This window comes from Vidua macroura, chromosome 2, assembly GCF_024509145.1.
Source record: "Vidua macroura isolate BioBank_ID:100142 chromosome 2, ASM2450914v1, whole genome shotgun sequence".
Classification (NCBI taxonomy): Eukaryota; Metazoa; Chordata; class Aves; order Passeriformes; family Viduidae; genus Vidua; species Vidua macroura.
In genome coordinates, this window is record NC_071572.1 from 116,922,335 (window position 1) to 116,936,604 (window position 14,270).

Sequence of the window (14,270 nt, forward strand, 5' to 3'; positions counted from 1 at the left end):
ACAGAATGTGTGATGTCACTTTGAGGCCGTGCCTTTAAACCCACAAACCCACTCTCAAAAGAAACACAGATGCACAAAGAGCACCCAGAAATTTTGGTGGCTGAATATATGGGGCAGTATTAAAGGATCTAAGGGCTGTAGTGGGAAGCTAGATGTGTGAATCCAACTTAATCCCCCAAAAGCACACCTCCAAAGGACATTTTCCCTCTCTCTAGGACACCACTGCACACATTTGTGCCAAAAGGCAGGATCCTGGAGGGCAGCAGGCCCCTGGAGGCAGCAGATACCTGGGCAGTGGGATTGGCTTCCCTGGAGAGCAGGGCCAGCCTGCCCTGTTGGGAAGGAAGCAATCCCACAGGTGCCATGAGAACAGTGGCTCATACACCTGGGATTTCTTAAATCCCCTCTCCAGCCTGCCTGGCACCCCCTGACCTCCTCTCCTTGTAGCTACCTGCTGTGGTTTCCCTCCCAGTGCTGAAAACACTCCAAAATAACGCGAAGAACTGGATTTAGCTGCTCCTCAGGGCTCCGAGGCCAGCCCAGGAGAGGCTTTTCCCTGCAAGGAGCCCCGGGCAGGGCTGGCAGCAGCAGAGGAGGTTACTGAGGGCTGTGTTTGTGTAGAGCAGTAACTCGGGGCTGTGTTTGTTAACTCGGGCTGTGTTTGTGCAGACGGAAGCAGCGCTGATGTACGACGCCGTGTACATGGTGGCCGTGGCCTCCCAGCGAGCGGCCCAGATGACAGTCAGCTCCCTGCAGTGCCACCGCCACAAGCCCTGGCGCTTCGGGCCCCGGTTCATGAACCTCATCAAAGAGGCAAGTGCAGAACCCCTGCCCTGCTCAGCACCTTCCTTCCTTCCTTCCTTCCTTCCTTCCTTCCTTCCTTCCTTCCTTCCTTCCTTCCTTCCTTCCTTCCTTCCTTCCTTCCTTCCTTCCTTCCTTTCCTTCCTTTCCTTCCTTTCCTTCCTTTCCTTCCTTTCCTTCCTTTCCTTCCTTTCCTTCCTTTCCTTCCTTTCCTTCCTTTCCTTTCCTTTCCTTCCTTTCCTTTCCTTCATTTCCTTCCTTTCCTTCCTTTCCTTCCTCCCTCCCTCCCTTCCTCCCTTCCTCCCTTCCTCCCTTCCTCCCTCCCTCCCTTCCTCCCTTCCTCCCTTCCTCCCTTCCTCCCTTCCTCCCTTCCCCGCTCAGACTGCTGCTGTACAACCCCCCAGGTTTTTTATTTGGTTCATGTTTGTTGTGGATGGTGATGGTTCCTAAAATTGTGAGCTAACTGCAACAGTTGTTGTGGAAATTGAAAGAAAAGCGAGTCTGTAGCTCTGTCCTTGCTTCGCTGTGCAACTCCAGTTGTTTTGCAGATTGTTTGATCAGGGATCAATATCCAGAAAACATTGCAGCCAGTATTTCTAAAGAAGGAAATTGCTTCCTGAAGCAATGCTCTATCTTACAAGAATCCATGACTGAGCTTGATCCAGAGATGCCCTAAAAATACACATTTTAGTTGAAATGCCTTCACTCTTTCAGAAGTCCCGCTTTTATTTTGATTTTCAAATGGAAACCTTTCCTATAGGGAAGCGTGGAAATGAAAACTGGAAATTAGGTGGAGGGTCCCACATATGTTTTACCTTTTCTCCACCTCAGTGCCTGCGTTTGAGGAGTAATTATAATGAAATTTAAAGTTAACAGAAGGCTTTGTATCAGTGAATGCCCCTGCAGGGATGCCCTACTTATTTTGGGGGATGCTGAGTATAAAACTAAGGGCTCCTGAAGCCTAAACCAGAATACTTTGCCCAAGAGTAGCAGATGTACCCCAGCAGATGAACTCAAAGCCTGAACAGTGACACAGCTCTCATTTATCATGGACAAGCAGCTTCTCTTGCACAGAGTGAGATATGGGAGCTGATTACCGATGGCCTTGCACCTAGAGTCTCTCGTGGTCAGTAAAACACTGCTTTAAATACTCTGAGAGTCTTATCTCCCTGTGGCTGATGTAGCCAAAAAAAGGTGGTTGTTAAAAGCAGGGGATAAAGGTTTAATAAGACCACACTGAGTTTCCTGTAAAGCCTAAAACACGAGTTGGAAACAAATAGCAAATACATTTGGACCCCAGATCATGTTAGGGTCTGGTTTCTTCAACAGGGATAGAGGAACTTCATAGTTAGGAGTCAGTGAACAGGTATGGAGAAAACAAAGTCAAGGAGGCAGTGTGGGCCCACATAGGTAGAGTTTCATTTCCCTGTTTTGTGATGTGGTACTGATGTTCTCTGAAGGCATTTTACAGACTGATCTAAAGACAAACATTCAGTACTCCAGTCTAAATAAACCAGTTTCAGACAAAGAAGTTGCCTGCAGTGATTCCTGCAGATGCTGCAGTTAACAAGTGCTCCAGTGGCTCCCTGGTGAGTTTTTGCATTTTATTTTGGAGGTGAAAAAAACTGAGGTCACCTCACTTGCTTTGTGGGCCAGCGCTATGAAATGTCTGAGATCAAGGCTCTGCAACAGCCCATGAAGGAGTTTTTAATGAGAAGTAAATCCTTGTCAGAAGCTGTGTCTCAGTGACCCAGTGCCATTCACAGCTGAAGGAAGTTCTAATCTTCGAGCCCTTCTGGAGGCATTTGCAGGGAGTGCCCCTTACCCCTGCTCAGAGGGAAAAGGAGGTTGTTGTCCATCTGCAGAGGGGGAACAGGGACAGAAAGGATGATCCCACTTTCTCTGAAGGAAAAATGGGGGTAAAAAATAAAAATGAAATATGTTTATAATTGAATGACCAAGTTCTGCTCATGTTCCCTCTAAAGCATAAGGCCCCAGATTATGATTGTTTTTCAATTATCATCAAAACCAGTGTGAGCTCCCCTTGTTCAAATCCAGCCACAGTTAAAAGAACAACTGTAGAGAGAAGGATAGAGATGCAGATTGGATTCTGAGTGACTGTTAAATGCCCTCAGGCAGAATCACAGAGAAAAATCTCAGAGATTGAAAGAGATCAGAAGAGATTTCAGTTCCTGCTGTGTTTCTGAGGAGGTCCATGCCAACCACTGAGACCAGGAGGGAGAGCCATCCATCTGCATGCAGTACTGGCAGGAGAAGGAACTGGAGGTTTCTCGTTACAGTAAAAGTAGAAATTTAAATTATGGCAGAAGGGAAAGCAATCCATCTGCAGAGGTATCCATCAGTTTGTTGTTTCCGGCTGGCAGCAGCTCCAAACACAGGAGCACAAAGAATCTTGTAAGAGAACAGAACATTTCTGGTGTTTAATGTCTTTGATTACTCCCAGAGTCAGCATGTCAGAGTGGTTTTATAATGGGACTCCAACCCTGCAGAGTGGAACAAATAAAAAGAGAGAGCAGTACAAGAGCCTGATGCCAGAAGAGCCAGGAAATCTCCCCTGCTCTCTGAGACAGGGGCTGTGGAGCAGCACCGAAATCTTTGTGCAATGACTGGGAAACCATGACAAGATTTTGCTCCAAAACATGAAATAAAATCTCTTCTGCTGCATCTTTTTCATTGCATTTTAGCACTGAGCCAGTGACAGGGTCTGGGGGTGCTGCCTGGGTTTATTCTCTGGGCTCTGGTGCTACAATATTCAGTTACATCAAATGGAAACAGTTGTTTACTTTGGTAGGGCTTCTCTCGCCAGATAATTTAATCTTAACACTTGATTCACTCTCACTAAAACAATCTTTTTCCTTTGTTTCACTTTTCATAAACTTTACTTCTAGTCCATGAAGTGCAGTTCTGCTATGAGCCTATTACTGGCTGTTACTTTGACCTGAAAAGTCTTAATTAGGAGAGCAACCAAAACAACTGCCTGAACTGCATCCCATGGTGCTTTATTAGGAAATAAAGCTCAGCCTCCCGAGAAGACAATGAGGCTGAGGGCAATGTCAATAGGCATTCTTACTCTGAAATCAAATTTCAAGTGGAAAAACACTTATTTATGGAATTATCTATGCCCAGATTGCAAAGTAAGTGCAGGATTGCATGCTGAGAATAAATACATATTGAATTGATGAAAATTGATAAAAAATTATCTGCAAGGTACTGGCACTGTGATATCCAAAACCAAAACAAGCTGTTTGACAAAAAGATTACATATATTTTCTTCCATTCTGCTTTCAGCTCATTAAATGTTTCCTGGGCAGTAGATTTATTTATTAAAAAAAAACTAAAAAGCAAGAACCATTACAAAGTGACTTTATCTGAATATATGGAGGATGTTTTGATATTTGCTACACAAAACATTTTTTCAGGACATATTTAATATATCCAGGCTCACTCAAACACAATGCACAGGTCACATTTTCCATGTTCACAGTCCAATATAATCCCACTCCTCCAGCCGTGGAAAATGCACCTTTCTGCCTCTCATTTCCATTCCAGTGCTGCTCAGGGAAAGGCCAGGACTCTTCCTGGACCTCTTCCAAGTAAAGAGGCTGTGGAGCATCATAATTCTCAGTTTATCTCCACAGATAAAGCCCTGTGCTGGCGAGTGCTGAAATTCTCTTTATTCCATCAGTTATGCCAGATTTGGAGCAGGATAATGGCAAAGTCATACCCTAACTCACGGTATTCCATAATCCTGGGGGATCTCTGTTAATAAGAGGATTAATTGTTAGAGCTGACAAGTTGATGTGTGGCTCATCACACACGATTTCCACTCCAAGGAGAAGCAATATCACTGTCACTTCAATCTGGCAGCTCTCTCGGCAGTTCCAATAAAGCAGGGCCTTTCCCTTCCCAAAGGAAAGAAAACCAAAGGAAAATTAAACTGGTCTTGGTCAGTAGCATTTTGGTTATTATTTACCTGATATTTATTATTATAGTGGTATTGTTATTTATGGCCTTGGGAGGTTTTGTTACATAAGAGAGACCTGAGGTGGTCTGAGCATTGTAGGTTTAGGTGTTCCTAGGTTTCTGAATTTTTAGGTCCTATCAAAGCCCTCATCAGAAATTTGGGAATATTGGTTCCTTCACCCCTGTAGTTAATTAGGAATGTACATCAAATCAATAACTGATGTTTGTTTGACCTAGGAACTTCTGATAATAAATAAACAGATTATAACCCTAAGAATTAAATATATATACATTGGGTCAAAATAACCCCAAGACAAAACAGGAAAATATTATCTCCAATTAGACTTCACTCCAGCTTCTGAGTGTACTTCTCCCACAGGGAACAGTCCAGTGACTGATTTCTGACCAAACTCCCATTAAAGCCAGGGAAAAACCCAGCTGATTGCTTGCCTTTAGGGAAAAGTTTCCAGATTTTCAAGTTACACTTGAACAGCAAGAGAAGGAAAAAAGAGAGAGAGAGAGAATAAAAACTACAGGTCTGTTCTACAAAATAAATAACTGAATCTGGTCTGTTTGGGGAATTTCTCGAGTCAGTTTGGGCACTGCTGGCAGGGATGCACAGGGTGGGATTGTTTGGTGCCTGTGCAGGGCCAGGGATGGGCTGGGTGGTCCTCGGGGGTCCCTCCCCACTCAGGATATTCCTTGAGCCTCTGGTAAGTCTGGAAGCAGCTGAACTGATTGATCCTGGGATCGAGCTGTTGATCAGCTCTGGCTGGAATGGAGGCTGCTGCATTGATCCAGGGTGGTGAAGTGGAAATTGATACAGACCCTGTGATGGGTGGGAACTGATCAAACTCCTCTGGAGTGTTTGACCTTGGAGGCTGAGTCAGCTCCGTTCCCCTGCTCTTGTAATTTCCCATCCATCTATTGGCAGGGATTGTAACTGGAATATTTAACCCAGAGTTCAGCTTGTGCTTTCCCCACAGTCCCATCTTTTCAAGCAGTGAGAGCAGGGGATTTCACATTAAAAGCAGGGACTTTCACAGCTCTCATTAGGTTGCTTTGTGTACTTTGGCCATGGCAGGTGCCTGCCAGCCTCTGAAGGTGGCTGAAGTTGTGTCTGTAACCTGTTCTATCCACTCCTTCTTGAGGTTTAGTAAGAAGTCTGGGCAGCTGCTCACAGTGATGCTCTTTGATCAATTACCTGATCAGGTTCCAATTCATTTTTTATTATGTCCTGTAACACTCAATGTGTCACCAGCAACATAAAAATTGCTATAAATCCTGTGTGTGAAAGCATCAAATCCCATCCCGGTGATAAACACACACGCAGCTCCTGGCTTTTCAGGAAGTTCTGCTTCATTTCTGTTTGTTAATTAGCAAGAACTCTGCATATGATGCTTTCTCTGTTTTGGTTTAGAAGCAATAAAATAAAAATCAGAAATTAAATTCAGAATTCAGATGGTATCTGAAACGTGTTCCTCACCATTAGGGTTTAAAAATCCCATCAGCATTTAACCCTTCTGAGAAACACTCCCTGAAACTCATGAGAAACTGATCTCTAAAGAGCAGATTCTATAAAATGTTCTAACTTTATGAAAAAGAGATGGGGCGCATCAGAGGAATAAAAAGATAGGCTGGAAAAAGGGATGTTAGAGAATGAAATTCATCCCTATGTGTCCATATTCATCCATATGCTATCTTGATTATATCATTATAATAAATAAGTAATAAATAACCCTGCAAGTGTTTCACTGTTCACAGCAGAGACTTGTGCATACTCCCAAGTCATTAAGATGGAAAATCTCACAGCAAATTTGTTGCATCAATGCTTTTCCATTCTTATGTTACTTAAGTGTGTACCAAAGTCTTGCTGTTTCCACAAAGTCCAAATGCACCAGATTTGCCTGAGACACGTGGTGAGCTCTCCCCAGCATCTGAGATTAAATCCTGCAGATTCAGGGCTGGAATTCAGATTACACAGGGAGGGGGCACACCAGTCTGTAAGTGTGATTTTTTTAATGCAGCTTTACCTCTGCTCTCTGTCTCCAATAAATTAAATGAGGCAAGGAACGATGTGTGGTGGAAAAGCTTGTAATTTAAAATTATATGGCTGACACACACGAAAGAACAATGCCATCATTTATCGTCAGCTCTCTCTGACAAATTTAATCTAATGGGGGACCTCCCAAAAATAGATTACCAAGATTGTCTGCACTTTTAAACCCATCACTTTGTTTTATGGATCAGCACCAGCTCTGGGTACAAAATGGGATGGGAGGGAGGGCGATCTCATTTCAAGGCAGACGGGCTGGGTGGGAGGCTCACGAGATACAGGAGACTGAAACTGTGGAGAAAGCTCACCCTTGCCCTTGATCCTTCTCCCTAGAGGAGGGCTGCCCAGCACAGGGAACCCTCCTGGCTGTGCAGGACAAACCCAGACCTGGTGCCAGTGTTTAAAACAGCGATTAGGATTCACCGCGCTGGGCTGGAACAGGGAAGTGCTGCTTGGACCAGACCTGCTCCTCTGTGTGCTGTCCTTCCCCCTGGCTGTGGCATTCCATGGCCTTACCCTGCAAAGCTTTTGTGGGGTCTCCTGGAAGCTCCAAGGCCCAGCCCCACAGCTTGGACAGAGCAGACTCCTTTTTTTAGTTCCTTAGCGAATTCTTGTGCAGTGCAGAACTGCCCTGGCTTTGGGCACGTGCAGTTCTCCCTTTCTCTTTGGTCAGTCTACATTGTTTTATCAGTACCCCACATATGTAAATCAATCTATGTAAACTGTCACAGACTTGTGCCTGGTTGCAAAATGCAAAACATATCTGAAAAAAAACTAAACAACAAAAAAAAAAAGGGGGGGTTTTGTCAGAGTAGCAAAGCCACATATGCTTAAAAGCCCCCAGATTTGGAAGTGGTGGGATGCTGTGGTGCATTTAAATTGCAATTATTATTAGCATTCTTGTTAAGGGTTCAGAGTAGCTCCTGCTGGGTGCCACAGGCAGGGTGTGTTTGTGTCCCCAGGCACGGTGGGAGGGCCTGACCGGGCGCATCACCTTCAACAAAACCGACGGGCTCAGGAAGGACTTTGACCTGGACATCATCAGCCTCAAGGAGGAAGGCACGGAAAAGGTAAGCAGTCTTTTGTAAAAAAACACGGCAAAAAGCTCCTTGGACAAGGGCGTGGTTCCTCAGCTTGAGACTCCTGTGACTGGGGTAAAGAAACCCCACGATTCTCAAGTGATTTGAGTCAGAGTTAAAGCAGAGCTGCTAAGGTTGGGTTTTTATTTTACAGTGCATTTCGAGGTGTGGGAGAGGAATGTGGGGCAGGCAATACTTATCTAATGGAAAGAATCTTCTTAAGTGCACCTCGTTTTCAATTCTTGCCACTGCAGCTGTGGATGGTAAATTCATATATAGAGACAGATAAATTTCTATGGCAGTGCACAGATAAATGTGACATGAGGGAGAGGGGAAAGAAGGTACTTGAGTAATAGCCTCAAACAAAGTGGAGTTGCTGAGAATTCTCCAGGTTTCTGAGCCTGGATTAGTTCTCTTTGCCTCTTCTCAGCCCTCAGCCAGATATGGGCTGCCCTGGGGGTGGCAGCTGCGGGTGTCCCAAACCCCAGCACAGGTGACAGCAGCTCCCGGGGCCGCTGGCCCTTGCTCTGTGTGCTGGCTCAGCTCTGGGTGGTAATTGCTGATGGGTTAATGGAGAATTTAACTGTAATTGCTCCCACACAGCTCTCCAGACAGCGTCTCTTTTCATTTTTAATGAAGCACTCTGTTTATTTTTCCCTGTACCAAGGCTGCTGGCGAGGGTTCTAATCATTTGTACAAAGTGTGGAAGAAGGTTTGTACACAGACAGGTGATGCCAAAACCCTGCGGGCTGGGTCTTCACACTCAGCCTTCGGGTTTTAATGGTGGCTCTCCTATTGCAGTTTAGAGACAACAGTCTCTCTGAAAGCAGGCATTTTCCTGGTAGGATATGTTTTTCTCCACTTGAGACACTGTAATTGCAAAGACTGAGATGATCTTGGCAGGATTCAGCTTTTTCACCAAAATCAGGGGGGTTTAATTATTATTTTACTTCTTGGGAGCTGTGCTTTTCCCATCTTTGAGTAAAGGTCCCTGCTGCCGCAAAACCAGTCCTTTTCTCCTGTGCCATCCTTCCTGATCCACCTAAAATTTACCCTGAGGAGTAAGATTACACTATTTTGGATGTGTATTGGCATCAGCTCCAAAGTCTGGTTTAATGTGCAGGGTCGAGGGCGTTTTTCCCCACACAAATCTCTCAGTGCTGGCAGCGTTCAAGCATTATTGCCTCAAAATGTGGATGAGTGTGTTATTAGCTCCTTACAGAAAAGAATAGAGGTGATTAAGTGGGTGCTGTCATTCACTAACATATGGAAATTGGCTCTAAGCTTGTTTATAAAAGATGTAAATTACCCCAGGAATCTCATCCCTCTTTGAACATAAGGTGCTTAAAACACAAAAGTGGGATTTGGAGACCAGCTCCACGCACAGCTCCCTACAGGACTTACAACCCCTGGTTGCTGTTCTATGAGGAGAAGATAAAAACTGCATCCACTAAGTCTGAAGTGTTCTGCAGTCATGAGACAGAAACTTTTTATAGTGCTTAGAATTGGATTTTGCCCGTGGTTCACACAGATCTCGTTATTCCACACCCCTCCCTCTTGCGCAGATTAGAAAGGTTTTGGGTTTGTGCTGTTTTTGTGAGAGTAGACCAGTGTAGAACACCCTCTCCAACCCTTTCTGAGTTCTCATGGAGCACATGCATCCTTAATACCCCAGTTTAATCTCCAGCAGATCAGGCTGAGGCACACAGGCCCTGCCCCCTCCTTCCTGGGGAGCATTTCATCCCCTGACACGCAGAAGCAATCTCCCTTTGGACTGCAGGCACCTCGATTTGACCCAAATTACAGCTGGCTCAGAGCATGGGCTCGCTGGGAAGGGCACATGGCACCTCTCACACTTGTCACTAAACTGCAACACGTGCCCTGGACTCCCCCAGGGATGTCCTACCTCGGTCTGACCCTTCCTCCTGCCTCGTGCCCTGCAGCCAGGGCTGTGCTGCGGCGCTGCCCCTTTGCCCACACGCGCGGTGCTCTCCTGGTGTATTCTGTGCTCTGTGACTGTGCTGCTCCCCGCTCCCGTGGGTGTCCTCCTCTTCCCCTGCTGCCCGCCAACAAACACATCCCAAGTCAGTAACCGTGAGCAGAAGGGCTCGTGCACCCTGGTGCAAATCCAGGGACACTGGATATTTACTGTATTCCTGGCTCAGGCTGCCACAATAGCCAACGTTTTATCTCCTTTGTAAATTTGTGCACTTTCCAGATCAGCTTCCCAGCCTGAGCTAGTTTTGGAAACAAAGGGAATGACTGACAAATGCTTGGCATAAACTTTTTTTTTTTTTTTTAATGGCATGGGTGTCCCCATTAAGAATTTAGAGAAAAAAAACATTTGTGAGGGGTAAAAGCAGTGGCACCTGGGGACACAAACCCCAGTGCTTGAAATGGCTGTGCTCTCCACAATGCCCAGTACAAATTAAACTGCTCCTTGCCTGGAGCTCCTCACATCAGCCCTCAGCCAGGCTGAGCATGAAAACCCAAGGGCAAAAACATTGGAGATGCTTCCAGCCTGCATTTAAGTTGGGTAAATATTGATGTGAAGAAATAACATGGTTATAATTTCTGCCCCCCACAGCGTAGATCCAAATCCTCTGAAATGCCAAATATGTTCCCTGGAGGCTGTGGATTGGGCAGTAAATACTGGAAGTTTTCACTGTCTCCAGGGCTGGAAAGGAATTTGCCTTTGGCCACTGATGTTTGCTGAGCAAATACTGCTGGAGGTGTCAAATGTACCACCTTGATAGCTCTGGCACATCCAGGAGTCCAGGAACGACAGAATAATCTTTGCTAAACCTGCTGAAGGCACAGGGCAAGCAAAAGGCCAGTGTAGCCATCAGTCTGTTCCTGTGTAGCTACTCAGGCTTTTAACCTGTTCCATCAGGAGAGAGGTCTTGCCACATGTCTCAACTCCACCATGGACAAAATTAAAAAAAAACAAAAAACAAAAAACATGACAATAGACATTTGACTTTTTTTTTTAGCAGGGAACAAAGCCAGCATGTTGCACTTTAGTAGCCAGCTGGCCACCCCAGCACTGCACTGCCAAGCCTCATGCTCTCAGTGCTCCTGGGTTTGCAGTTGTGCATTTTGCAGTCATTGCCTGGGGTTTCTGAATCAGCCCGTGCTGCTGCTGCCTTTCTCCGAGCTGCTGCCCTCTTCTAGCGCTAGGTCCCTTCCTGAGTGAGCCCTGAGACCAGTGCTGGGGGTTTAGGGGCTTAGGGCAGCCTCTCACCCGCTCTCCTCTCTGCAGATTGGGGTCTGGAACTCCTACAGTGGCCTTAACATGACGGACAGCAACAAGGACAGGTCCACCAACATCACGGACTCCTTGGCCAACCGCACGCTCATCGTCACCACCATCCTGGTAAGGCTGCCAGAGCCCCACGTTCAGGCTCAGGATCCACACACACATGCATGAGAGCGACTCCAAAACACCACACTGCCAGTGGAAGACTCCCAGGAACCTCTGCCTCCAAAATTGTTTCACCTTTCCAGACAAACCCTGCGCACCTTTCCTCCCAGAAGAAGGAACACGCACAAACACTCGGTTTTGCAGTCACTGCCTTTACATCCTTTGTTTTACTGGAGATGAGACAAAGAGGGCTGAAGGGAAGTGGTAAAGAGCAGACAGACAGATCGAGCCAGTGTGCTTACTGTGAGGAGTGGAAAAGCTTTAACTGGGTACTCGGGAGCTGCTCTGCCTCGTGCTCTCTACATGCCCAGTAATGCCACTTTTTTGTCAATTGCTCTGCCTAGTTCCTCAGGAGCAGGGAAAGAGCTCAAAGGCTCCTTCTACACTATGTGTCTATTGCCAGAGGTGTTTTGCCACATTAAACTGCTTGCCCAGATCTTCTTCTATCCAAAATCCTGTAAAAGGGAAAGCAAAAATGTACTTTGCAATCTGCCCTTGCTGTTCTCCATTCGCTCTTCGCTACATTTGAAGATTTTTCTCAGTAAAGACTCATTTTTCACAGAATACAAAATGCTAGCTTCCCCTTATGGTTTTTTTTTTTCCTATTATTTAGGATCTTCTCTCCTCCAGTATCCCTTCCTGTCCTTGGAGTGGGACAATGTAGGGTCCAGACCCTGGGTCTGAGTTTGGAGCTGCTGGGCACAACTGGAATTAAAGCTCCCGGGAGCCACAAATGGTCCATTCCACTGAAAATTAGGGCCCTTATGCTCATCACTAATTCATTCAGTGAGTGTGTTAACACATCTAGAAGAGCTTTTAATGCTCACAGTAAATTGCTGGTTTCCATGTACTTGCAATCCCTTTGGAAAATATTAGCATCATGTAGAGAAAGTGATCTCATCCGAGCCAAGGCTCGCATCTCTCACTGCCTGCCTGCTGTGTTTTCCTGCAGGAAGATCCCTATGTGATGTACAAGAAGTCTGACAAGCCCTTGTATGGCAACGACAGGTTCGAGGGGTACTGCCTGGACCTGCTGAAGGAGCTGTCAAACATTTTAGGCTTCATCTATGAGGTCAAACTCGTTTCTGACGGCAAATACGGAGCCCAGAATGACAAGGGAGAGTGGAATGGGATGGTCAAGGAACTCATAGATCATGTAAGACTGAACCCTTCTCTCCTCTCTGCTCTCCTTGCGCCTGGGGTGTTTTGTATCTGAAATCTTTGCTGTGCTTTTCACCTCTTAGAGCCACTGCTGAGTCTGTTTTCCCACCCATCAGTGTAGGAATGTCTGAATGAGCACTTTGCAGGTGTTGGGAGGAAATGTCCATCCCTGGCCACGTCCCAGATGTCCCCTGCCTTGTAAAAAGAGGAAATGGAATGTCACACCACACCCCCCACACACAAATACCCTAGAAATGTTAAACGTTGTTGAATTTGAGCCAAAAGTGGCTTGTTTTTTAATACTCGGGAAAGAAATGGAGGGAATTGCGGTGGGTTTGCAGAACATGAAAGAGATGAGTGTTTTCCCTTCTGTGTTTCCAGAAAGCTGACCTGGCTGTTGCTCCTCTCACCATTACCTATGTCAGAGAGAAGGTGATTGATTTCTCCAAGCCCTTCATGACACTGGGAATCAGCATCTTGTACCGGAAGCCCAACGGGACCAACCCCGGCGTTTTCTCCTTTTTAAACCCTCTCTCTCCAGATATTTGGATGTATGTTCTCCTGGCCTGCCTTGGAGTCAGCTGTGTCCTCTTTGTCATTGCCAGGTAAGGCCAGGACAGAGTTCTGGATGCACCCACAGCCTCTCCCCTCACAGCTGTTGGATGTACCATCCTAAGGGGGTTATCCAGTCCTAAAACCTTTCTGCAAAGTCTTGGTATTTTCTCATCAACGCTGCTTTTCTGTATTGCACTGAGGTTTTGCTTTCTTTAAGGGCTGTTCCAAGCGAAATACCCAATGGGATGCACCAGGAGGCACCACCCCAGCAGATATGTGCTGAAAAGCAGTTTGTTATTTGCATGTAGGCATTTCCCTTTTCCTCTCACGGTGCAGTTCACAGGTGAAAGACCCAAAAGGTGAACCTAATGTTCTGCTGGAGGTCCAGCCTCAGAGGTTTCTTCCACCCGGAATGGTTCTGTGCATTAGAGGAGAGAGGTCACGGGTTCACTTCCCCGGGGTGGCCTGAGGTGAAAGAGGAGTTTATCCCTCCCAGCAGCTGTGGGGCTCTGTGCAGTCACTCACCACTTCCCACAGGCTCCTGCAGTGCCTCACTGCACCATAAATAATAACTCCACTGTACACTACCCATGATCTCAGTCATGACTAATCTTAAATCTGCTCCTCTCTGGCAGATTGACTTTTCTGCACTTGTGTGCCAAGACTGAACACATGCCCCAGCCCTCTCCCCCTCAGAGCAGTGGAAGGGAACACCAATGCTTTCCTTGAGCTGATGCCTGAAAGCAGTGCCTAGTTAGATACAGCTGCATGGACTGAAGAAGTGAAGTTGTGCTCATGTTAATTTAGATTTATACATTTTAAGCTAAGCTGCTCTTGAAACCCACATCAAGACCAGTCCATGTCTCCAAATACACCAAGATTTCTGCAAGATTTGCAAAGTGTTTCAGCAAATATGGGTTGCTTTTAATAACCCCAGAAACCATCCACTTCTTAGCACTGTCACAGTACATTACATGGCTACCCACACTTTGACATCAGTTCCTGGAAAACAAATACTTGGGAATAATTTGCACAGACTGGTAGAATCCTCCTGTCATGTCTTTCAACTTTTCAGCAGCTGAATAATTTCTCATTTGTCTCTGAGCCTTACTGTCACTGTTACATTAATTTTTAAACTCAAACACTGAAGTTTTTATTGCTGTGAGGGGTTGCAGACTGGCAAAGCTCTGTTCCAAGTACACTGCCAGTG

At 46.0% G+C, this 14,270-nt stretch overlaps 1 protein-coding gene across 5 annotated transcripts in view; it reads left to right on the forward strand.

Moving 5' to 3' along the window:
• The window catches only part of LOC128803323 (glutamate receptor ionotropic, kainate 1), a 109,184-nt gene that overhangs the window by 68,917 nt on the left and 25,997 nt on the right, over positions 1–14,270 (forward strand). For 2 of the 5 annotated variants that reach the window (XM_053970175.1, XM_053970174.1), the window contains exons 7-12: positions 670–813; positions 7,804–7,911; positions 8,588–8,632; positions 11,183–11,296; positions 12,297–12,500; positions 12,887–13,110. In XM_053970175.1, coding sequence (XP_053826150.1) covers positions 670–813; positions 7,804–7,911; positions 8,588–8,632; positions 11,183–11,296; positions 12,297–12,500; positions 12,887–13,110 — 839 coding nt within the window. The remainder of the gene's footprint in view (positions 1–669; positions 814–7,803; positions 7,912–8,587; positions 8,633–11,182; positions 11,297–12,296; positions 12,501–12,886; positions 13,111–14,270) is intronic. The other 3 variants (XM_053970178.1, XM_053970177.1, XM_053970179.1) reach the window with 2 other exon arrangements.